The following is a 26,417-nucleotide window of genomic DNA, read 5'->3' as shown; positions in this document are numbered from 1 at the left end:
TTGCCTATGTGAGGTCAGGTGAACACAAGCCTTTTGCTTCACTAGAAGTGTATACTAAGTTGGTGCAGCACCCAAAAATTCCTTCAGAAGCTATGGAATGTCTATACATTTGCAAAATATACGTCTCCCTGCTATTGGAAGACCAGTGCAAACAATCTCAAACAATAATGAAAACCATGCAGGAGAGCTCTATCATGAGCAATTCTCATATCAGGTTATCGTTAAAATGGATTGCCCTCTGTATGATTATGTATCTAGTATTCCCACTATCCGCAATGCTATGAACAAATGGTTTGTATCATACCCAGATCGTTCAACGACGTAACCCCTTAAAGATTCTAATCTCGATTATATAAACAACCCAGGCCTCTAACAAACTTGTGAAGGGGCATTGGACGGTCTGAGCTAGGCTGAGAAAATGTTGAGGGAATGAATCTTTTGAGCTAGGAAAACCCAAGTTTGAGCACATGTTAGTTGTCAAAATTAATAGTGAAGCAAACATTAGTGTGGCAGACCTTTCCAATCCCCTTAGAAGTGTTCGTCAATTAGATTTGTCAAATGGATCTTCAAGGTCATTGAGACCTGAGGCAACGGATTTTGCAAAGGTAGTGCTTACTTGCAAAGGTAAGCTTGAAAGTTGCTGGATAAACGTAAGGAAGTTTGAAGGAATTCCTTCAGAAATTCCTTTAGAAGAGTTCGAAGTAATCAAGAAAACTCGAGTGCGGAAAAAGCTATGGAAAGTCTAGCCGGCACCTCATTTCTTCGCTGGCCTCTGCAAGTTCGGGAACTACAAGCTCTGCAAGCTTTCTCAATCAGTCCTTGGCCTGCATTTGCTAGAAACTTCCACTAGCACAGTCACCTGGTCAGATTTAATGAATCCATAGTTATCAATAGGCCTTAAGGGGGGTACCGGTCCTCGTTCAAATTCCGCGAGATATGCCTGTGTGTTTTCCGTGTCCAAGTTAGCCCCTGGCACCCTCATTGTTCAAGCAAGTGATCAGATGTGACGAGACCCAAGTCAGAGGCAATGTGGAATGACACAATGGCACAATAGTTGTGACATCATCTTTTGTGCATGGACGAGGAGATGACGAAGTCTGGCATGCGGGACACCGAATTGGGATGCGTCTGGGGAATTATAAGGCGTGATGAAGCTCAACACATGGAGAGAGCTGTGGGAGGAGCAGGGAACTGCAGGAATGTGGAAGCAAAAGGAGGAGAGGAGGAAGAGGAGAAGGGAGCAGGGGGTTGAAGTGAAGGAGGAAGAAAAGGAAGGATTGAAGGAGGAAGCAAAGGCCGGAGAGGAGGTGAAGTCTGAGGAAGAAGGTGAGGGGATGATGTGAAGAAGAAGATGAAGAAGAAGAAGACGAAGAGCAAGGGAGAAAGATCAGACTGAGCGAAGAAGGGGCAAAAGACAAACAAGAAGAAGAAGAAGAAGTCCGAAGATGAAAACAGAGAGCGCATTGAAATCAACGGAGCCATTGATGAAGAAGCCTCGTCATCGGAATCGGAGGCCATGCAGTAACCCTAGTTACTCTCGCTAACAAGCATCGAAGAGGATGGCCAAGAATTTTGACATGCATCTCCCCCTATTCCACTGGCGGAATAGGGGAAGATGCATGCCAAACTCCTTTGAGGAGTTACTAAACTCCACTAGAATCCCCCTATTCTGTCCAAACTCCTTTGAGGCCAAATTCGAGGACACCGAGGGGAGGCTTCCATAGCTGCTTAGCAGTGGGACGAAGATCAGAGCTATATTGTTTGGACTCATCAAGAACATGATAGCCTCCATCCAAATACACACGAAGATGAACACGTCGCTCCTTCTTGTCCAAATTGAACCAATGTGAAACTATGGGACGATGAGTGGTGTTCCACGCTAGACAGCACAATCTGCACCCTCCCAAGTGGCTCATCCTTATTGGCTCCCACCCTGTCCTCCATCCAGATCACCAGCTCATCATCGAAGGGCTTCGCTGCCACGAAGAGTAGATCCTCGTTCCAGTAGGGGCTGGTCCCGCGTGTGGCTGAGATGCACATCCTCGCCACTTGGAAGCCCAGCTGCACCTTCACTGTCGCCTCCAGTAGCCTCCCTTGTGGTCATGCGGGACCAAATCCTGCACCTCTATCACAGTCACGCGTAGACACCACAGCTTTGGAGAGAGATACACCTTGGCGCGCGTCTGCGTGTATCCGCCCGTGTCACTCTGCCACGCATCAGGTAGCGCCTCATCCGCTTGCATGCCGTGCCACGCGATGAGCATCAATTCAGCCTGGGACTTCTTCCCCTCCAGCTTGTACCATTGGGGGGCGAGGGGGCTGTCGGGGGGGATGCGTGAGGGGATGTAAGAGATGTCCAAAGTGACTTTACCGATGGAGGAGGAGAAGGTGAGGAGTTCCACTTCCACGATGCCGCCCAAGGGGCATTCTTTGTTGAAGGCGAAAACTTGGTACAGATCGGCCACCCCAGCGGGGTAATGCATGCCAAACTCCTTGGAACTTAGTGGAGTTTGGCATGCATTACCCTTCTCTTCCTCCCCCACCTTTCTCTTCCTCCCCCACCTTCTTCACTCCATTGCCATTGCTCCTTTTCTCACCTCCCCTGCTCCTCCTGCCCTCCCCTTCGTCCCTCCATCTCCACCACTGTGTACCCGCCCTGCTTCTTATCAACGCGACAGGCCTTCCTAGCCTCGCCCGCGCTTCTTATTTGATGCTTTCCTTGAATAACCTCACGGGACACATACCCTATTCCGCCGGCGGAATAGGGGGAGATGCATGCCAAACTCCCTGGAACTTAGTGACTCCTCAAAGGAGTTTGGCATGCGTCTCCCCCTATTCTGCCAGCGGAATAGGGGAAGATGCATGATCAGGAAGATGATTCACCTCCTCAGGTTAATCACAAGATGTGAGAGAGAGAAACACAAAGGAAGGGGATGGAGAGGTCTGACAGCAAAAGCCATAGTTCTGTTGTGCTAGAGCCCTAGATTCCAGCTCCACAGAGGCCTCATCCTTTCAGTGAAGACTTAAAGACGATCATCCAAGTAGATCATCTTTCTCCTCTGTTGGATGAATACAACGAGATCATCTTTCTCCTTTGTTGGATGTCACAAGCACCGTTAGCCCGCCACCCTCCTAAACATCAAAAGGAAGTCCTCGTTCAGATAATCCGAAAAACACAGAAAAACAATGCCGAGATGACTCACATGATGAGAACGAAGGAGACGATGCAGAGAGCCTTGCGTTCAAGCTCTTTGTAAGCTCTTCATCTCGGAGCCTCGTAGTTAGAGCTTTCATAGCAGCCTCTCCTTGTAAGCGCTTCCTACCTCCCCTCTCAAAGGACCCTTGTAAGGACAAGATCTGAAGCACGGGCCAAAAGTAGAAGCAGTTCACGAACCAAAGCCTATGAGAGGATTGTCAACGGTAGGCGAGAGAGGCTCTTACACACAACGCTATTTTGTGGACAGTGCAAACATCTTGGACACAGCTAATTTTGCTCATAAAATGGATGGCTAGAGTTTGATGAGAGTGCAGAGTTGCACTTAGAGACCGTTTGCTGCAGTAGAAGACCACTTGTTGTAGCTTTGGAGTGATGATATTGACTGGTAGAGGTCGAGTAAATGCATGTCCACTCCATCATATGTACAAAAATGGGAGTTTCTCGAGGTTGATGGTTTCAAATCCACTGCTCGAGCATGGACATTGTAGTCACATGCATGATTGGAACGTTATCTTTCTCACTTTGAAAAATGATTTATACCAAATTTTATAATTGTCTTGGATTAATTATCAATGCAAATGAATTTCATATTTTTTTTCATAATTTGAAATAAAACATTTATGATATCAAAATATAATATTTAAACAAAAACAACGCAAGCCATACACTAAGTTTTGAGTCAATTTTATTTAAATGCAAAGTTGATAGATTTAAAAAATAACATTTTCTACATCATTAGCTAAATATTCCTTAGTAGTTATGCAGATGTATGTGATCAATCTTTCACATTGTCATCTATCTTTTGCAAAACATGCATTATAATATGTTTTTCAATCACCCCCTTAAAATTTAGAAGAATACATGCATGTAAAAGTATATCCCATCCTTTCATTGGTGGCACACACTTTTCAAGATCGCGTTATCATATCACTACTCCACCACCTTTCACTACTCCACCACCTTTCATGGCATTTATAACTATACCAACACCTTTCATGAGTGCCATGCAATTTAAGAATTGTCATCATACTGAATCACTACTCTAGCACTTGCCTCCAAGTTTCATAGCTCTGTTCGCACGTGCCTCCACATAGCATTTGAGGTGCGTGTTTCACGTTCAATACTACCTCGACCACTTACTTTTGTGAGCTGCAGTCATTCTTGTTCTTTTGCTTTGGCACCATTGAACTTCCCTGGCATGTGAGGTATCTCCACCTTCAAAAACTTTCCCTTCCTTTTTCGGCATTATTTATGGGGCATTGGACGATAGATACTTCCTGACTTCTACAGTCTACAACAATTGCTTTCACAGATTTTGAAGCTTCTTTTGTAAAAGAAAAAGTATTTATCCTTGTTCGAAAGCTTTCTTATGGAAATGGAGAGTAGTGCTTTGCTTCATGACGAGAATGGTGTTTTGTTACTACAAAAGGTTGTTCAAAATGGTGTGTGCATGCTTGAGGAGAATGAAATAGTTTCGGCCTTCAGTTTGATTTCTTCTACCATCAGGATTCACCAGTGTATGGATGTGTCACAACAAGAGGTTGTGTTTGAAGTGCCATTTGCAATGAGAGGAGATGGGAGGGAATATACCTTGGACATTCAATTCGGAAATAAGTTCATTGTGACTGGGGATAGATTGCCTTCAACAGAAAGAGACAAAGATAAGCCATTCCACAGTATCATTGACTTGTTATGTAAATTGCCACCTTCTAATTCTCTTTTTATTTCTTTCCAAATGGTCTCTTCAATTAAATTTGTCAAGGAGCTACCTAAGTCATATGATGGAAATATTATGTTCGAGCTGCCTCCAACATTCTAGGAGCAAAAGAAAGTAGGATTGGAAAACAAGTTTGATGGTCATGTCTAGAGTGAGGATGTTACAACAAATATTGCTAGCTTCAATGGGATAGTTAGATTGAGGAAATGTGCAGGAATGTGATAGTAAGATATGTCCTTTCTTTCTGAGATCAGGCGTTAGAAATGAGAGTCATTGGAAGGGATGATTAATAAAGATTCCAGAGATCCACCAAGTCACAGGTGGTACTCTCAAGTGCTATCATTGCAAGACTAGTCCACTTTGCATTGCCAGGTGTCCTTGCAAATTGTACATATGTCTTCCAAGAGACACCATGGAGCATCCAGTGAGTAGATGTGCGATTCACATTGGTTTTCATATGCATGTGGTGGCAGAGGGATCATCTAGGAGTGAATTGGATAAGTTGAAAGGAAAGGTTTCTAAAATGGTGGAAAGTAAGCATCCTTCTAGGCCTAAGGCTTTGCAAAAAATGGTGGCAGAAGAGATGGTGTTAGAAGCTATCATTCCAAACAATGATCAATCCAATCCTTTGACTGACACTGAACTGGATTCGTTGCTAAAAAAGATGGAGCCTTTGCTTAACAATAAGAGGTAAGGTGTTCAGTACTTTTTCATTACTCTTCTTCTTGAATGCACAGTTCCTACCTTTGATTTTAATGAGTTTAGATTTGTGCATGTGTGTAGGGTACTTAGATGGAAGAAGGATGTGGATGAACAAAAGGGTGGAGGTGAACAAAGCTTTGATAGTATTTTGGACATGCCATGTATTGCTGCAGTGGGAGTCCTGTTCATTATGTAAACTGCTATAGCAACTGCTTTAGCCCAATAATAATCTGGTAGATCTTTCTCATTTAGCATGGCCCGAGATACCTCTCCAATATGCCTATTTTTCCTTTCTGCAAGTCCATTTTGCTGTGGGGTATGACTGCATGAATATTGTTGCTTTATGCCATGCTCCTGCAGGAACCTTGCAAACTCATTTGAGAGGTATTCTCCCCCTCCATCTGACCTTAGGCATTTTATTTGCAAGCCTGTTTCTTTTTCAACCATAGCTTTAAAAGCTTTGAAGTGCCCAAACACTTCACTTTTCTTTTTCATAAAATACACCCAAACTTTTCTGCTGAAGTCATCAATAAAAGTGACAAAATAGGGACAGCCTCTAATAGATGCAGCTTAAGTAGTCCACACATCAGAGTGGATTAATTCCAATGGCTTTTTACTCTCTTGAACATGCCGAGGAAATGGTTTCCTTGCCTGTTTTCCAAATTGACAGGCTTCACAAACCTTATGCATTTCTGCAACCTTGAATTTAGGCAATCCTACAACAATATTTTGGGCTTGCATTGATTTAAGTCGATGTATATTAACATGACCAATGCATTTATGCCAGATATCAATATCTGCAACTACATCGGTCCCATGTGCAAACATTGCTACACTCAATTCAGGCATGTCCGCATCCAACGTAAACATCCTGCCCTTCTTCTTTCCTTTTGCTATCAAGCGACTGTTATTTTTCATATCCTCAACAAAGCATCCATGAGGATTAAATCTGACCTGCAAGCTCTGCTCAACCATTTGACCAATAGAAACCAGGTTCTTGGTGATGTTCGGGACATGAAATACATCAGACAGGTATTTCTTTTTCCCATCCTGCATAGACAAAGGAATTTTACCAATCTGCACAATAGGATGTGCAGTATCATCACCAATCTCTACAAATCCTGGTTTTTTCATTTTCCTTGCATCCTGCATCCATTCTGCATGACCTGTCATGTGGTTTGATGCACCTGAGTCAACATACCACACATCATTTTGTTCTTTTGCACTTGTCATAGAATTTGTCATATGCTGCACCATAAATAGATGCTCATTTCTGTCATCACCGTGTCTACTAGAAGATGCATAATTGCCTTGCTACAATTTTCCATTCATAATGTCATTCTGCTTTTTGTAGCAGTCCTTAGCCATATGACCCATTTTACCATAGTAGTAGCATTCAACATTATTGTTTGCATTTTGGCCTCTTTTCCATCCACCACAGCCTCTTTGGCTCCCCCTGCCTCTAGAGTTGCCACGTCCTCCTGCATAGGACTGGTTTTCTTGAGTTTGCTGCATATTCTGATTTCTACCACGGCCTGCAGATCGGCCTCCTCTACCTCTGCCTCTACCTCTTCCAGCATTTGAGTAGAAGACAGTTTCTTTTGAAGTTCCTCCTGAAGAAGATGCACCCCCATTTCTCTGCTCTTCAGAAATTAAAAGAGCAAACAACTCTTCAAAATCAGGAAATTTTTCATGGACGGCAATGGATGTCCGGAACTGTGCATAATCCTTTCCTAGACCATTCAAGGTCACAGAAACTAGATCATCATCTTCCACTGGTGACCCGATGGAAGCAAGTGCATCTGCAATTTTCTTCACCTTCATGTGGTAGTCATTTATGCTCAAATTTTCTCTCTGCACATTGTGCAACTCCTGTTTGAGCTGCATTTTCCTAGCTTGCGTATTTGTGCTGTACATTTTTGCCAAAGTATCCCATGCCTACTTTGGCGTACTTGCATCCTGATTATGCACAATCATAGAATTAGAAATACTGATAGACAGCCAGTACATAACTTTTCTGGCTCTCTCATGCCATCCTTTAAATGCCTGCATTTCCTGTTGATTGGGAACATTAGGAAGAATTGGTTCTTCTTCATTTCCTGTAATGAACTCCCAATAGCCTTTTCCCATAAGGAAATTTGTCATTCTAAACTTCCATGCCTGGAAGTTGTTCTTGTCAAGCTTTTCAGTGACAATCTATGAAAGAGAATCAGACGCCATTACAGAACACTGCAAAATATTCTATCACTGCAGAAAAACACAGCTTTTGCCTCACATGGGCAGATCTGCAAAACTGACGAAAGTGGTATTTGACCACATAGTGAATGAGGCAAACCCTTGAGGGGGGGGGTATGTTGGGATATGTGTGATCGAGGGGGGGTATGTTGGGATATGTGTGATCAAGGGCTTGCTAGGAGCATGTGTGCATCCACTAGCAGTCATATGGTTGTGTGTGTGTGTAGAAGAGGCACACTTAGTGCCATAGACCATGACACATGTGATGATGTAATGCAAAGGCCCCCACATGGGGTGGTGCCTATGATTGTGGAGTTCCTATGATTCAGAAGTTACCTCCATTGATGTAGGAGAAGTGCCATTGATTTAGAACACCCTCTCTCCATTTTTATAAGAGAGGGGCTTCCCTCTCACAATGAAGAGAACACCCATTTGAATATCTCATGTGTTCTCACTCACCTCCATGATGAAGCTCTCGTCTCTCCCCAAATCCTGCACCCTCCCTTTCAAGGGTTCATTTGGACCCCCTCTCTATTTGATTACATGATGAGAGAGTAGATGTACCGCATGATGGAGCCATGGATGGGGAATTGATTTGTGGCTCATCCACATTGATTTAGCTACTTTCCATCTCATCTTCAGCGCAATGTGACCGGGTGCAAGCATGGTAGTAGGAGTGATCTACTTGCAGCCAGGGGTGCAACTCACTTCGACACAACTTATTGGACACCCCAGCAATTGTTACATTAGTCAAATGTGACTCTGGCAAAGTATTCCATAGGAGTGCACCGAATGCAGCCGGGGTCCTAGTGGATGCTTTGTGGGGTTTAGTTGGGGACGCCTAACTACCTGTGTTTTTGCTAGGCTAAATGGTTAGTATTGTGGGTGGTTCCATGTCAATACTAATGTCGCTAGTGTTACTAGTGTTATTAAATTGGTCGCAAGGTGTGTATTTTGATGTCTGTATATCAAGCGTACAATTGTGTTGGGATTAGTTGGTGTGATGATTCATCAATTGATTGTAACAACTAACACAATTGGCAGCTTGAGTACAGAAGATGAGTTGGATAACAAGGAACGGAGATAATGAAGATGATTTGGATTGAACGAAGTATCTAATGGCTGTCAAAGACCATGGACCATATTGTAAAGTAATGAATTTTTAGCCATGGGCTAATTTATTTTAATTGATTGTGGATGAGGGCATATTAAGCCTTGTGATATTTTAAGCTCTTGGAGCTATGTTGAGCAATCCCTCTAATTATGGACAAGGGATGCTTTTGGATGTACTATTATTGGTTCTTTACTTTTTTTAAAATTATAATTATAAATAATCTAGTCAAGAACAATCAATCAACTAAAATCCTGTGAGTAAAACTTTCTCCATTTATTTCATGGAAAGCACAATCCATGTCTTGAGGAAGATATCTCTCCACGTCACGTTGGTATTGCATACTTCACACGAAATTGAAGTCAGGCAGAGAGTGCATCAAAAACGGACGATCCAGATGATATTCTACACGACTCTGATTATATTCCAAGTGGCACAAGTTCCTCATATAATTCACTACATAGCAGGGAACTGCATGAAGCACAAGCTGAATTACAAAAACTAATGCTGCCCCCAATCCTACACAAGAATTCCTACAAACTAATCCTACACAAGAATTCCTACAAATAGCACTTGCAAATATTGCAACTAATGTATTTGTGACTGCAAGACAGAGCCTGAATTTCAATCCCCTCCCACCACCTCCCAAGTGCAACTTAGTGCACCAATACAACCAAAGATGCAAAACCCACTAGTCAAAGGAGCCAAATTTACTGGCAAAGATAAAGAAGACCTTGACAGTCATGTTGGACAGTTTGAGACAAGATGGACAGCTAGTGGATTTAGACAATTGCCAGATGCTACCAAGATGCTACCAAGAAAGAACAATTTGCAGCAACCTTCAATGGTGGTAAACCAATAAATTGGTTTATGCAGTATGGTGTTGCTCATTTTGTTGACTATGACACATTAAAAGTTGCATTCTTGAGTCGTTTTAGAAAAGAGAAAACTCTAGAGGATATCCTCAAGAAACTGAGAACTATGAGACAAAAAGATCTTATGGTTGAATATTATTCTCGGATGTTTAGAAACCTCAAGAGAAGACTAACAACAAACCAACAACCCACCCAGGAGCAACGGATTACTTTTGCAAAGGATTAAACAAAGAACTGAGAACTGCAGTAGCTGGCAGGGACCAGCTTGGAGGGGCAAATGACTTTAATAATATGGTAGAAGCAGCCCAACGGGCAGAAAGGAGACTTGGTACAGTATCAAAGTCCAAGAAGACAAAGAAGAAAAAGCATTCAGATTCACAATCAGATTCAGATACGGACATTGATAGTGAAGGAGAAGAAGACACTGATGAAGAAGAAGCTACCTCATCAGAAGAAGATGAGGATGATGAAGAATATTCCAAGAAGAAAAAGAAAGAGAAGAAGCAGAAGAAAAAAGAAAAATCCACAGCAAAAAAGATAGTAGATAAAATCTCCAAGCTAGAGAAAATGATCAAGGAGCAACTTCAAAGCTTGAAGCCACCACCTCAAGCACCACAGCCCCAAAAGATTCCATGTGAATTTTGCAAGAAAGATAACCATGACAAAGAGAGATGTTGGTACAACCCAAAGTACAGAGGGAGGGTACCACCTTATGTACAACAACACAATCAAGAGTCAGTTGTACCTACCAATCAAGTAGCAGTAGCAAGGCTAGCCCAACAAAGATATCTAGATGCAGCCCCTAGAAGGCAAATTCAGCAACAATGGGGAAATCCACCCACTTTCCAAAAATATATAGAAGAAGTATTTGCAGAGTACCCGACCTCATTCATGAAAGTATTCCTGGATCTTGTCAGTATTTAAAAAAAGGATAGATCATTTGCATCACTTATCATTATGCTTTACTAAATGCAGATTTGCTGGTTTGAGCTTAAACCCAGCAAAATGTGCTTTTGCTGTTAGTATTGGTATTCTACTAGGACATATTATCTCACAAGCATGGAGATTGACCCTAACAAGGTCTCAGCAATTTAGAATGCTAAAGCTCCAAAAAATGTCAAGCAACTACAGAGATTCATTGGCCAAATAAAATGGCACTACATATTTCTGAGATACCTTGCTGATATCTGTTATCCTCTCACTAAACTCACAAGGGATACTGAACCATTCATCTAGGACACTCCTCAAGAACAAGCTTTCAACATTCTAAAGAAGATACTGATGGTTGCTTCGGTATTACAGCCTCTGATTAGTCTCTTCCTTTTGAAGTCTTTGTGGATGCATAAGATTCAGCAGTGGGAGCAATCCTCATGCAACAACAATCACCTAAGTGGTTCAGACCTATATATTATGCAAGTAGAATCCTGAAAAAGCATGAAAAGAACTATGCAACAACAGAAAGAGAAGCGCTTGGTATCGTGTATGCTTTGAATAAATTCAAACATTATCTTTTGGCTAGCAAAGTACATTTTCATGTTGACCACCAGGCTTTAATTTACTTGGTCAACAAACAGCATCTAACAGGAAGATTAGCAAGATGGATGCTATTGTTGCAATAGTTTGACTACACAATTGTCCATAGACCAAGGAAACAGCATGTAATTGCAGATTATCTGAGCAGGTTATAGTCAGGAGAGCCTCCACAGGTATATCAGATGAATGCATTGGGATATCTATGTTGCAAGCGAAGATGTATGCACTTCATTGATCTTGCAAACATCAGGGAATGTAGAGGACACGTGTGGCAAAGAAGAGGAAGCGAAAGAAATGAATACCTTCTCACAAGTCTCTCTTGCTTTCTTTAGAATGGCAATAAAAGGCTAAGTTCAAGACAAAAGGTAAAACCTCTCGTAAATGGAAAAAAGATTTTCAATAAGGCATATCGCAATATTAATGGATTATCAGCCAGAAGGCTTTGAAGAAAAGGGCAATGAGCATTTAGTTTGTAAGCTAAAGAAGAATCTCTATGGTCTTAAGCAAGTGCCTAGAGAATGGTATCAGAAGTTTAATGCTTTCATTCGGTCCCAGGGTTTTAGAAGGAGTGAAGTTGATCACTGTCTCTACACGAAAAGGGCTAAGGATAATAGCCTGATAATCCTGGCACTATATGTGGATGATATGCTATCGGCTAGCAAGAATACTTATGAGCTAAATGCATTAAAGGCCAAGTTGCATGAGGCCTTTGATATGAAGGATTTGGGACTTGCAGGTCATATTCTCGATAGGTGCATCACGCATGATCGGAGTAGGAAACTCCTTTGGCTTTCATAGAAGGAGTATGTTACAAAAGCATTGCAGCGTTTCAATATGGAGGGGGGGAAGGCAATGAGTACTCCATTGACTCCGTATGTGAAACTAAGTCATTCAGATAGTCCCAAATCAGATGAGGAAAGGGCCATGATGGCCAAGATTCCTCATGCATCAGCGGTTGGGAGTCTTATATATGCTATGATAGCTACTAGACCAGACATTGCATTGGCAGTGGGAGTTGTTAGCCAGTATATGGCTAATCCAGGAAAGAGGCATTGGGAGGCAGTTAAGTGCATCATGAGGTACATGAAGGGTACCAAGGAGATGTACATTTGCTTTGGTAAAGGAGACATGCATGTACTTGGGTACACAGATTTAGACTATGTAGGGCATGTGGATAGTAGGAGATCCACTTCTAGTTATGTGTTCACCTTTGCAGGTGGTGCAGTGTCATGGTTATCTCGTGCACAGAAGTGCGTTGCTTTGTCTACCACAGAGGCTGAGTATGTTGTTGCAGCCACAAAGGGTTGCAAGAGGCTATATGGCTTCATCGGCTAGTGGGAGATTTGGGGATTCATACAGGTGTACCGACATTGCATAGTGATTCCATGAGTGCTATTCAGCTAGCACGGAATCCATCTTTCATGCAAAGACCAAACACATTGAGGTCAAGTACCAATTCATCAGGGAGGTACTTGAGGACAAGCGCATAGAGCTTGTCAAGGTTCATACAGATGATAACCCTACAGATATGCTGACAAAGAGTCTACCTAGTCAGTGGTTTCAGTATTGTCGTGTATTGATGGGCATTGGATAGTATGCTCACTGGTTGTTCTCCCTTAGAGGCACATTTTCCTTTAAGTGGGAGGTTGTGGGGGTTGAAGGTCACCACGCCTTTACCCTGGTTATGTACAATACTCAAATGCATATATATAAATGAATGAAAAAGAAGATTAGGGTGTTCTGCACACACTAAAACTTGTGTGGCTCTCTGTTTCTCTCTCTCCCTCTTCCATTCTTGCTTCCATTGAGAGCACTCTTAGGTTGCTGCTTAGGATAGGTCGAATTTGATCCTCCAGTCTCTGTTTGCTCAATTTGGGGATTTCTCTCAAATCTCCTTCATGGCTGAAGCATTGCAAGTGGTTAGATGCTTAAAAGTTTCCTTGTTTATCATTTTTCACTTTTGCTTTTGGTCATTTGTCCATATAATGTCTTCTAGCATCGATTCAAGATTGATCTTTGGGTTGCTGTCCAGTTTGACTATGTTTGACTATGTATATGTTTGGATGATGAGCTTCATTGACAAATAATGATGTAGCCTATTTGATGCTTGAAGGTGACTCAGTGATGAGTGTAATTTCTATCATGATAGTTGAAGTGTATTTACATTTGGATGATTGCATTATGCCATGCATTCATGAGCTTCTATGTACAGGAGTAGACACTGCCCTTGTTTTACCAACAAGTGGTAAGACCCTCTTCAGATTTGATTCATGTGAATGCATATGGGATGCAAGAAAGACTAAAGGGCAAAGGAGTTATAAGAAGGGCTACACCAAGAACCTCTCCAATGACAATGTACCTGACACTATGGTAGCTTGGAAGAGGAGGAAAAGGACAAGATATGCCATCAAAGGGGGGAATTTCCCCACATCTTCAAAGTAGATTTTTTTGTGTGTGTGTGGGGTCTATAAGGGTTCTCTACCTTGGGACGTCCCTCTCAAATGATTGTTAGTCTTATGTTTTACCTTGCTGGATCTAAGGGTATTCCCATGCATAGTCATTGTCTATCTCCCAGTTGTAAACCAAGAGTCCTAGAAGTGAGTCAGAGGTTGGCCCATGTGTGTTGCCACATGATGGTGGGCAAGCCATGGAGCATCCCATGTACTACTGCTAAGGGATGAGGTCATCAATTTGTGGGGGGGAATGAAGGACAAATTGATGTGATGGGATCATACCAAGAGTCCTATGGTCTATGGTTGTGAGTGTGTGAACACATGATGTGTGTAGGTGTGCCTGAGTTAGGTGTGACTGATGTGTCAGCAGTTAGTAGGTGTGAATGAGTGAATCTAGGAGTGTGGTGTGTGACTGAGAGATAATTATGGATCTAGAGATGCTCTCTTAAGCTCACATATGATGTTACTCTTGGATGTAACTTATGCATATATATTGGGCATATCTCTCATGAATAAACTCTCCCTTTTCATCATCTTGGTATCTCCATCTTGTCTCCATGCTACTCCAACACTCATTTATTCCTTGTGTATATAGTTTCAAAGCAATATAATAATCTCACTTTTATGGATTTTCTTGATTTCACATACTCTGATTATATTAAAGAGATTGAACATGTGGTATGATGAAATTGTGATGTAATGACATGTGGGGTTATTGATAAGAGGCAATATTGGCATTCTACGTGGCTTCATATGGAGAATGGCACTATTTCCATTCTCTCTTTGAGGTTATGTAGAAATGGTGATAATTTTATGCTCCTTTCTTGATTCTATGTGATTTGAAAGCATTATAGATATTAAAAACTGAATTGTAACAACTATATGTTCCAAATTTGGATTGGAGTGCTTTTTACAAATCTAACATGGGGAATGGCACTAGTTTCATTCTCCCAATGAGGTTATAGGCATTCTCAATGTCATCATTTGGAGAATGGCCACCATTGGCACTTGTGCCATTCACTCTATGGGGTTATGGATATTTTATGGTCGTTTGTTCACTTGTGTGCTTTGACTGTAACAACATAATACAATATCGATGCTTTCAAAGCATGCATTGTGCATTTCTTTTCGGACATGGGGAGAGGTAGTAGTGCTATTCTCTCCTACCAGTGAGGACATAGAGAAAGGTACTAGTGGCATTCAATGAACTTATTGGAAAAATGGCATAGCACCATTCCCCAGGAGAAGAATGGCACTAGTGCTATTATCTCTTAGAGTTGAGAGAGAAAGCTTGCACTATTATCATTCTCTATGGCACTTTAGAGAGATTGGCACTAGGTCCCCAAGAGGATAATGGAATGAGTGACGTTCTATCTAGATGCGATGGATAATGGTTGTATGTTATGGTCCTTTGTTGGTTTCGTATGCTTTTGTGCTTCAACTATGTTGAATACTTTCTAAAGAATGGAACTATTTCTATTATGCTCAACTTCTACATGGACCAATGATGCATGGATGGATATGGAGACATCAAATGTAGAGGAGAACGGTTCATACCACCCAAAATGGGGACAATCAATGACGCGGTGGATACAAGAGGTATAGAATAAAATATAGCACCAAAATTGGAGACAATTGCAAGGAATATCATTAATCCCATACTTTTAGAAGAGAACATGGACAAACATAGTGACTCATCATTGGGAATAAGACTTGATAATCTTATTGTTGTTGCAAACGCATATGAAAATGTAGCATCTGATAGTTTGGAGGAGTTAGAAGCAAGCAACTTCAAGGAGAATTTGGATCTACGTCCACATCCAATTCCTTTGGATATTCCATGAATGACAATCATATTAGACCTGAACGTCTTGCTATTGAGTCGCTGCTTCTTCAAGTCACCAATACATCTGTCTATTATGAACGGCAAAAATAGTTATATGGTTATTTGTCTTAGGTGCATAGAATTTCTAAAAAACTTGCTACATCGATTTAATGTACGTATTTGGTCAACTGCAATGGAGCATAATGTACTTGATATGGTAGGAAAGCTACAAAATTATGCAGATGATAGACTCCCTTTCTTTGTTATATGGTCTCAGCAAGGGTGCTACAATTATAGCAAGATGAGGATAAATAGGCCCGACAAGGTTTGTGTTGAGGCAATGTTCAAACCCTTAGAAAAATTCTCAAAGGCATTTGGATGTGATGCTAGAAGGACAATCCTTGTTGATGACTCCCCATACAAGGCTTGCATCAGTCCTCAATCAAATTGCATATTTCCTTCTACGTTAGATGTACAAGACAAGGAGGATAACATTATATTGGGAGAGTTGATGCCTTCCTTACTACAACTCAATGAAGCTGAAGATGTGCACATCATGATCGAGACAAATCGGTATGGATGATTGCCTGTAATGGAGGGGCATAAAGATTTCAAACTCATCCAGAAAGTTCTTGATGAATTGTGGGAGGAAAATCATGCATGGTCAAGAATGGAATACAAAATTAGAAAGCTTCCTCTTGTAGACCAACTAAGAGAGAGGGCTATATGTGATAATACAGAACTGAAGGGTGTACGCCCTAAGTCAATCCACGGTGGTGATGGCCATGTACCAAAATCAGTGCATCCCAAATAAGACTTTTAAGGAATGCTCCACAACTCTCTAGCATGAATGCTATGTAAGTTTCTCAGTTGGCTATAGACCTAGGGTATAAAAAAAGCTATATCAAGAAACACATTGCTAAGGCCTATATAAGCCGACTACAAAATGCGTATTTTCCATGAAGGTATAGATGTCAAATTGTTCTTTGATTTTATCTCAAGTGACCATAATTGTTTTTGGAGATGATTGGACTTGTCTTTTGTGATATAGAGAGATATGCATTCGCATCATGCTTGAGTAGGTACATACCAGAATGAGATCCATATGGACCACCAAAGTTACTATCCCTATCAACAAAGTGTTCTGGATCAAAGATGTGGCTCTTGAGGTCCACGAGTCAACCATTGCAGGTGCTGGCCTGGGCTTGTTTGTGCATGACTCCCTCAAGAAAGGGACTATTATTCTCCATTATGGAGGTGACAAGTACTCCTATAGAGACTGGAAAGAATTATGTAGAGTTCATCCAAGGCTAAAGAAGTACTCCATCTAAGATGACCCTACTGTCCCTATGAAGGATATGGTGCATATTGTTGGTGATGTTCGATATGGTGCATATTGTTGGTGATGTTCAATATGGCAATGTGGCAGGGTCTATCAACAGCAACAAAAATACCAATGCAAAGCCAAATGTTTGTTATGTATTTTCTCCTGATGTTTTGCCTTGGTCTGACCTCCTGATGAACATAGATATTGCAGAATATGGTCACATTTGTATTGAATCCATAGATGATATACATGCAAGAGAGGAGCTATTTGTAGACTATGAGGTTTGATTAAAGATATTGTATTTCTTTATCCATTCATTACTAATGATAATTACTACTTTCTTGCCAATTGTGTAACTTGGTGCATAATTGTTGTATGTGAATAATATGTGAACATGCAAATGCTTGTCATTGCCACTTTATTTTGCATTAAGTACATATCTTGCATTCATCCTTCTTTATTTAAAAAAACCCATGCTTTGAGAAAACATGCGTGCCTCAGGATCTATGGAGCGCTCTAAGGTGGATGGAACCTGTGTGGAAACGTGATGAAGAGAGTGCTCATGACATGTACCTCAAGTCAATTAGGTTCCAAGATAGATTAGCTTGGACTCATAAAGAGAATCTTGAGATAGTGCAAAGTGCTTGACTGATATTACTTCAAATGAACCTCCCTTTTATAGGTGAGGGTACTTACATCCATATGCTTGCTCACATGTGGGATATCTCTTGCATGCCATGTGGCAGCTTGCCCTTTACTCATACCTTTGCTCTACATGAGCTCATGGCACCACAACTCTCAACACCTCCCCTTGGTGCCATGATTCTTTGGCTACTGCAAGGTGGTCAAATGTGAGTTACAAGATCAAATCCTCACCTAGGTGCCTACATGGCTACTCTCAGGTGGTCAGGTTTGATTCACAAAATATAGGCAAGGTTGGCAAGGTTTTTGTTTCTCAATACATTCCATTGATGTCACCTTTTGGCTCATGGCTTGATGAGGATGCTGTGTAGTTGACCTGTTGGTTCTTTAATCTACAATCTTCTTCCTTGTGTCCCAGCTTCTTGCAATGGTGCTTTGTTCTTCCATGTGCCTTGATGCTTTATGTGTGGATGCCATGCTTTGTGCTACGGTCATCTCATGCACTTGTGCTTTCGGCTTGCTTTTTACGTTCATGCGTTAGTTTTCCATTTGTTGCAAAGGTCTTACTATGAGCATTTTTGCTTCAATGGCAGTGTCTAATTGCTAACAATGATTCTGATCTGAAAAGACGATTACTTTTCCTTTTTAGAGCGCATGCAAAACTCTTCTTGGATTGGAAGTTACGGCTTGTCGAAGTTTTGCTCGAGAAATGGTCCTTGATGATGTGGCACAAGGATTCACATGTAGAATTCAAACTGTGCTTAACAAGAGACTTTATGCTTAGGTGGCACTATGGTAACCTTTTAACCCAAGGTTACACAAAATTTACCATGGTTCAACTAACCCAAGCAGTCGAACCTAACCATAGTTAAATTTGACCACCTTATTTGCCACGTGGCCTAAGGTAAGCTTGGAGAAGAAAAAGGAAGCTTCAATCTTCTCTATTGATGATGGCGACACGAAGGAGGAGGATGGCGTGCGGCCGGCTTTTCTCTATCCGTGGAGCAGCTCAAGGCAAGGCTCGTCGATTGGAGGCTTGGCTCATCAGTTGCTGATAGTAGATGTGGTGGAACAGCTGGTTGCAGAGCCCCGATAGAGGTAGAGGAGCCTTCGTCACTGGCTCTATCTTCAGGAACTCGTTGGAGGCATAGAGCTTTAGAGCTGGAGGTCACCGGGAATCCGAGGCTGCACAGGAGCCGTGAAGATAGAAGCAGGTCATGTGGAGATTTGCCACGTAGCTCGTTACTACGTGACATAGCTACTATGAGTTGCCTATTGTTGCGGCTCGTTAGAGCTAGGTTCACCTAAGAAGTGGATGAGGGGCACTGGTGTTGTAGTCCGTTGAAGAGGTAGTTATTTGAGGTGCCTTCGTTGCTCAAGGAGCGTGCTGTTCGGAGCTTTGTAGTTGGCCTCTCCTTTCGCACAGCCTCAGGCTCATCTCCCATTCCCTCGTAGCCCATTGGCGTGCAGTCGCCTCTGTAAGGGAGTTCTCCACCTCAGTTTTTCCATCACATAATCAAAGGCTTGCAGGGAAGGTGGCTGTCATCACGGGGGCGGTAGGAGGAATAGGCAAGGCCACCGCTAAGCTGTTTGTGGAGGAGGGTGCTATGGTGGTTCTTTCTGACTTGGACGAGGCCAAAAGCTTTAGCGTGCCTCTATTGTGGGGTGACAGGCCCACTAGCAGTATCTGCTGGAGCTATTGTGCCATGCTTCTTGTCAAAGCTCGTGGATGTAGAGGCAGGGAGCTACGAGTCTGCTCATGAGGTCGTCTTGCAGAGTCATAGTTGGAGAGGTCAAAAGTTGTTCTTTCCTTTCACAAAACCTAGGGACTAGATCTCTCTCCAAAGCTCTCTTTCCCTTAACAATGGAAATTTCCTCATCCCAGAAGAAGAAGAAGAAGAAGAAGAAAGAAAGAAAGGGCACTTAACTCATGAAGATAAATTCTCTCACAATGGAAATGAACCCAAGGAATCTCTCTCTCAAAACTATAAGCGATAAACTCTCTAATCTTACATTTTGAATCTAATCTAGGAATGGAAGCAATCCTAGTGAACTACTAATGAGCTAATCTAGGAGAGCTAAACCTATGCTCTGATACCATGAGAAAACATGCGTGCCTCAGGATCTATGGAGCGCTCTAAGGTGGATGGAACTTATGTGGAAACATGATAAAGAGAGTGCTCATGATATGTACCTCAAGTCAATTAGGTTCCAAGATAAATTAGCTTGGACTCATAAAGAGAATCTTGAGATAGTGCAAAGTGCTTGACTGATATTACCTCAAATGAACCTCCCTTTTATAGGTGAGGGTACTTACATCCATATGCTTGCTCACATGTGGGATATCTCCTCCATGCCATGTGGCAGCTTGCCCTTTACTCATACCTTTTCTCTACATGTGTGATGGCACCACAACTCTCAACATGCTTACCCTTGCTTGGTCAAGTTTAAGAGATAGTACATTGTCATGATTGCAATATTCATGGTTATCAATTATAGTCTTGAGTTTGCTAAATGGTGTTATGAGAACTGTTTGACACCATGAAGGGTCATACGTGGTGGCAATTATGGGAGATTTTGTATAGCTTTGGATATTTTCAAATGACAATGCTCACAATAAAGCGAGTCTCAATATCAGTGGAAATTCTAGAGAGCTATTATGAAGGATTTTTTGAACACCACTATGGTTCACGAGATGGTTCTCACTCTAATGGGTTTGGAATTTTATTATTCAGTTGATGGTAATGTAGTTTAGGCATTGATATTCTATATATTGTTTGAGAATATAGTTCATACTTCATACTTCATGAATGGCAATGTACTCTATTTCACATATTTCTCTTGCTTTTTCATGGGGAAATGCTACAATTTCTTCCAAAACTGCCATTCTAGGAATTGGGATTTTCCCGAATTATCAAATACGGTCTTTGATTCAGATTCTATTTTTCACAAGGACTTTGGGTACCATCTTACACCATGTCTACAACTAGCAACCTCAATTTGGAGGCAAGTGCTAAGTTAGACAAATTCAACTACATCACATGGAGTTCTTGTACTTCAAAACAAATAGCAACTCCCACCGTTGCCATACCAAAAGCAGAAGGATCTACACCTACACCAACTGTGTCCACACCTATAGTAGATCGTGCCATTGCCCGAGCATAGGCATACTGGGACAAGAAAGACAAATATACATATCATTTGATTAAGAAAAATGTGCAAGATGTCATGCTTGGATAGCTCAAAACAGTGAAGATATCCAAAGAACATGGGATATGCTCGCAGCTCTTTATGAGTCTAAGAACAGATCCAAGATTCTCACACTGGGAAACTAGATCAACCAGAGTTTCCACAACACTAATGAAACTGGTCATGCTTATATACCTAGGATCAAGGATTACAACAATCAACTTACAGCAACAAGAGAGAATATGAATCCTGCAGAGATGGTCAAGTTATCTTGAATGGACTAGGAGAGGGATACAAGAATCAAAGGAGAATTCCAACACTAGAAGAATTACAATCCATGCTACTTGGTGAAGAATTGAGGACTCAAGTCATTCAAGAACGAAAGGTCATTCCAATGATCAATCATTCACCGCCTTAGATAGAGGTAGAGGTAGAGGTCGAGGCAGAAATAGAGTATCTTAGAGAAGTGGTCATCAACATGAACATCAACATCCATAGTAGCATCGACACCAGCATCCAAGAGGAAATTATTCCAATAAAGGGAGGTCGCAAGGGAGAGGTAATGCATCCACCAATGTGTCAAACATTCAGTACAACTACTGTCGTAAGTTTGGACACTATGAAAGAGATTGCTTCAACAAGTAGTATGACCAAGGAGCTCAATCTATTAGCAATAGAGGAAATTTCTGTGGAAGAGGAAATCACCGTGGTGGACATCCAATGAATCTCACACAATGTATCTTGCATTGTGTGAGTCGTAGTCATTATGCCAATGAATCTCACACAATGTATCTTGCAACATATGATATGCAGAAGACTACCACAATGTACATAGACATTGATTGTGAATCCAAAGGAGAATGTAGTTATCAAGTTGACCATACTGATCAAGATCCTTGGTACATTGACAATGGCACATCAAGTCAAATGGCGCTTTAAGAAAAGAAAGAAGAAATAGGGGGAGCTTTTTTGCACCTGTAGGATTCACCCACTAAATGATAAAAGCCCCCTTTAGGTTCTTTACACACACTGCCAGCTTGCCTTCCCGCCAACCAAAAATGCAAGTGCGTTCTGCCACATGGGAACGCCCAATTGGCCCCTGCCCAAACTTGGGCATCTAAGACCCCCTGACCAAAGGCTTGGGTGGGGGGTTTGTTCTTCTTCAAAACATTAAATGCACTTTGAGGTGGTCACAACCTTTTGCCACATGCCCAAGATTCACCATGGCAGTGTGTAAGCACCCGTGCCCGCCAAGAGCCATACTATTCAGGCTTGGGCATGCGCGGCTTCGGTGTGTAAACACCCTTAGATTCTCATGGCAATGCATTGAGTTGAATCGCATGGGATCACAGAAACAACGTGCAGATCTGTTCTTTTTTTGATGGGTTGAATACGCATGAATCCCAGTGTAGATTCTCTTCAAGATGTGTATGAAAATTCTCCCACCTCTCAAAGATTCTCTTCCAAAGATGCACCCATCATCTCATTTGTCCTGAATTGTCAGATTTTGAGGTCTAATAAGGTTTGGCATGACGATCGAGGATGCTCTCGTTGAAGACGTCAACAATTCTGTTATGGAAAAGGTGCAGGACCTGCCTGCATCAACACAAGCTGACACAGCTCAAGATAATGTCCGAGCTCCTGGTCCATATCGCCTCTTTAACCGGCAGAGGTCCATCCATCAGGTCCTTGGTGGTGGGAAATGTAAGTCATGTACTCTGAGGAGAACGTGTTTGATTCTTTATTTCTGAGGAGAACGTGTTTGCAAGCATTTCTTTCTGAGGAGAACGTGTTTGATTCGCAGCTGCTGACGTTTTATTATGGAGGAAAAATTTTATTTCTGCTGGAGTACTTGCTGGGGTAACAATGGCTTGGTTCCTGTTTGAGTATTCTGGGTTTACCCTTTTATCGATTGTTTCAAACGTGCTCCTAGTGTTGATCGTCTTCCTCTTTACCTGGGCTAATGGAGCAGTTGTCATTCACAGGTAATAACCATTACGTGTTTTTTTGCTTATTCTAAGCTGTTCTGTTCCTAAAAACCAAAGCGTTTGCATTCCAATTAACCTTTTTTGTGTGTTCATCTGGCAGGCCTCCACCTCGTATCCCTGAGCTTCAGCTGTCAGAAGACATGGTTGCAAGCTTTGCATCGGCTCTGCGATTGGAGATAAACAAAGCCTTGGCTGTTGCACACGACATAGCCTTGGGTAAAGATTTCAAGTTGTTTCTAAAGGTACTGTTGTTTGATTTGTATTGTTTATCCAATGCTGGTAGACACACTGTTGCAAGTTCTAATGTTGCAATAATGTTCCAGGTTGTAGCTGTGCTCTGGGGCCTGTCGGTTGTTGGAGGCTGGTTCCATTTTCTGACTTTACTATATATATGTAAGGCTATAAACTGACAGCATCCCTTGAATTTGTCCTGATTGAACTAAGCCACTGTCTTTATTTGTGCTGCCTTTGACTTTACTCAGAACTCTTGTAACATTGTGTTGCATGATCTTGCTTCCAGGTATAGTACTTGCCCATACGGTTCCGGTCATCTATGAGACATATGAAAAACAAATTGATTCTTATTCTAAAGTTGCCTTCGAAGAGGCTCAAAAGCACTACAAGGCTATCAATGAAACGATTGTAAGCAAGCTTTCCAAGGCAGCATCAAAGGAGAAGAAAGCACAGTGATGTTGGTTAGATATGCCAGACTTCATAGACGTGCGCATGAAGCATATTGATAGCCTGCTCTACAATTGAAATTAGGGACGGCATTCCCCTTGGCATTGTTTTGTCCTGTCACTCAAAGCATCACGAGGAAATTGTCATTATAGAAGGCACAAGGCGTTCTGCTGAGACAGTTAAATGATAATGATTTTCTGTGAATCCGTGGGTCTTTCAGTGCCATTTGTAACATGAGTTGCTTTCCATTATTACTTGTGCTCTTTCAAGGTACAAGATGGCCTTCTAATGGGCTTGAGTGGACTAATTCAATCTCAGTCAACATCGACAAAGAATTTGGCTTGTTGAACCATTTCTATGATCATGGTGGTTGGGTTAGCTTTTGCATTTGCAACAATGTGAAGAAATGTTAGACAAATTGTGTAATCTCTTTAAATCTTGCCTTTCAAAACGTGGATGATGATGTACCAAAAGAATTTACTGCTTAATTGTTAAAAGGTTGTCTTAATATCTTTTATTTCAGATATAGTAAATTGCGCAATTGCAACGTATAGTAGATATTTTGAGAGCTGTCTATAAATTCAGAAGAGTGTAGCTTATGTTTTAATGGTGGTATTGAGAACCGTGTCCCATATCGCATTTACATACCCTTTCAGCCTTAACTTGACTGGGCTACACCTCTATTGATCTCCCAAACTGATTTATCATCCATTGTTGATGGATTTATTTTCTTTAAATTTTGGCAAATGTTATGACTCCAAATAACACTCAGCTTATTTTTAAAGAGAAAACACATAAATATTTACACAGAAAATATTTACACAGAAAAGCAGCAGCACAATAGTTTTGGAATCTTTTCTGTGAATCAACTCTGGGGTTCCTAAACTCCAGCATCGCCGCATTCCATCCAAATGGCGCAAGCCCATGCTATAGCTCAGTAATAGCCACATGCATGGTTCCCTAAGGTCACAACTCATAAGGTTTGACACACTCATCACCAATTCTCAAACCTTAAGAGGCAGGACAAACGGCAAAGGCCAAGTACAATTTGCACACCTTCGTTCCTGATAGGAGAAGGATGCCAATAATGGCAATCTAGCTTCCAATGTAGACATCATCAACTAATAGAATAAGATGCATTTTCAAGCCTCAAGAAATTTATGCTGATTTTTGGAGCCTTCTCCTTACTGCACTACTCTATATTGTGTCAAAGAATTGAGGAGAATTTTGCTGCAGCAATAAGCTTGTATAATACTTTAGTTGAGCTTGAGTCTTCTGGAGTTCTTTTGGTCTATCATTTTGTTCAAGCTTGTTTATCATATAAGCTGGTATAATTTACCCTTCATTTTTCAGCTGGAAACAGCTCATGTGTTAGGGTTTTTATTATTCTTAGGGATGCAAGTTGTAGGTTGCTAAAAGGAGAGTTAGAGAGTGGCAATAAGCTTGTATGATACTTAAAGGATAGTTGAGCTTGTGTCTTCTAGAGTCCTTTCGGTCTATCATTTTGTTCAAGCTTGTCTATCATATGTGCTGGCATAATTTACTGTTCATTTTTCAGCTTGTAAACAGCTTATGTGTTAGGGGCTTTATTATTCTTAGGCATGCAAGTTGGAAGTTGATAGAGGTAAGTTAGAGAATGGCAAGATGGAATGAGCCAACAACATTTGTGCAAAAGTGCTAGACAATTGTCACCCTTTTCTTTGCAATACATGTTATAAGCAGCAACGTATTTCTAAAAGATTTGCATTCGTGTAAATTGACAATTGTCTTTCAACTAGTGCATTATATAGATGATTGTATTTGATTAGGATCCTTATGCAACCAAGCTTCAACACATGGGAAAAGACCCAAGGTCAGATTTCAAAAGGTGCACACCCTTGTTGCAGCTCACATGCATTTTGAGGCCTCAACACCTACAGTTTGACACCGTCCGAAAAGTGTGCCTATGCAAAAAAGGGATGATTAAGATGAAAAGGAAATTGAAAGCTAGTCATATTGATGTACTGTCAGTACCTACTTTGACCTTTTCCTTGATGAAGCTTCTAAAACTCTACTACTCTCAAATTGCAAATCTGCACAATTTAAAATGTAGAAGCAAACAAGTATGTCAAGAGCATGCACAAACATGCATATATACACGTGTGTATGTGTGTGTGTGTGTGTGTGTGTGCACGTGTAATTGGATCACCTACTAAGGTGGGATACAAAGGATCACCTAGTGACACGGCATGCAACAAGTCATGTGAGGATGGTCAACCCTTGGAAGGATCCAATGAATGGGTTACTCGACTTGCAAAGAATGCAAAGGATGCATACATAAGGGAGGTATGTATGTATGTATATATATGTCTAGATATCGATATAGATATGCATGTATGTACATACGTATGTACATGTGTATGTGTGCCTGCGTGCATGCGTTCCCATCCCGACGTATGATCATTTCCTCTACTGATGTCGATATTGGGCTCGTACCATTCGATTGTATGAGCACTATTCAGTGAATGTCCTGCTTCGGTCTCTACAGGATGCTTATTCCCTTGGAGACCTTCCTCAAGCCTAGTTGGACGTTTTTTACTACTGCTTTTAGTTATGAGTAGTAGTTGTCCCACTTTGGGACGGCTATGAATGTAGATGTTTTCCTAATGCAAAATTTCTTTTACCAAAAAAAAATCGTGTGTGTGTACACTCACTCTCTCTCACACACACACACTTGTTTTTGGGGTGAAATTTACTTGTTCTTATATTACAAAAAGCAGCCCCCAAGAAGGGGACATGCAACGACAACATCAGAAGACCTCATTACATGACAAGAAAGTAGGATAAGCAAGCTTGGATGCTCGTTTGGGAGAGACAAATGAAATTATAGTCTTCACAAGAAGTTGTAGCTTGAATGAAAGAATGGGCAGTCGAATAATGGAT

At 41.4% G+C, this 26,417-nt stretch overlaps 1 protein-coding gene and 1 pseudogene across 1 annotated transcript; one reads left to right on the top strand and one right to left on the bottom strand.

Moving 5' to 3' along the window:
* Positions 1-1,664: 1,664 nt before the first annotated feature.
* On the bottom strand, positions 1,665-2,483 carry LOC147886054 (multiple C2 domain and transmembrane region protein 5 pseudogene; annotated as a pseudogene).
* Positions 2,484-22,100: 19,617 nt separating this feature from the next.
* On the top strand, positions 22,101-23,945 carry LOC147886053 (reticulon-like protein B2). Its single transcript, XM_087396350.1, has 5 exons — positions 22,101-22,530; positions 22,631-22,811; positions 22,915-23,056; positions 23,138-23,207; positions 23,335-23,945. Exons 1-5 carry the CDS (start codon positions 22,356-22,358, stop codon positions 23,502-23,504), a joined length of 738 nt encoding a protein of 245 aa, XP_087252476.1. The 5' UTR covers positions 22,101-22,355; the 3' UTR covers positions 23,505-23,945.
* Positions 23,946-26,417: the final 2,472 nt, after the last annotated feature.

The sequence above is a fragment of the Dipteris shenzhenensis genome, chromosome 25 (genome assembly GCF_047967505.1).
Source record: "Dipteris shenzhenensis isolate YYH24624 ecotype China chromosome 25, Dip_SZ_1.0, whole genome shotgun sequence".
Lineage (NCBI taxonomy): Eukaryota > Viridiplantae > Streptophyta > Polypodiopsida > Gleicheniales > Dipteridaceae > Dipteris > Dipteris shenzhenensis.
This window is presented reverse-complemented; position numbering and strand designations above follow the sequence as displayed.

What these genes read in the sequence shown, in the direction of transcription:
- LOC147886053 (XM_087396350.1), top strand. Translation starts at nt 22,356, where the DNA reads ATGACGATCGAGGATGCTCTCGTTGAAGACGTCAACAATTCTGTTATG. An exon ending in GGTCCTTGGTGGTGGGAAAT is followed by an intron (nt 22,531 to 22,630) that starts GTAAGTCATGTA and finishes TTTGATTCGCAG; the next exon opens with CTGCTGACGTTTTATTATGG. An exon ending in TCTGACTTTACTATATATAT is followed by an intron (nt 23,208 to 23,334) that starts GTAAGGCTATAA and finishes TCTTGCTTCCAG; the next exon opens with GTATAGTACTTGCCCATACG.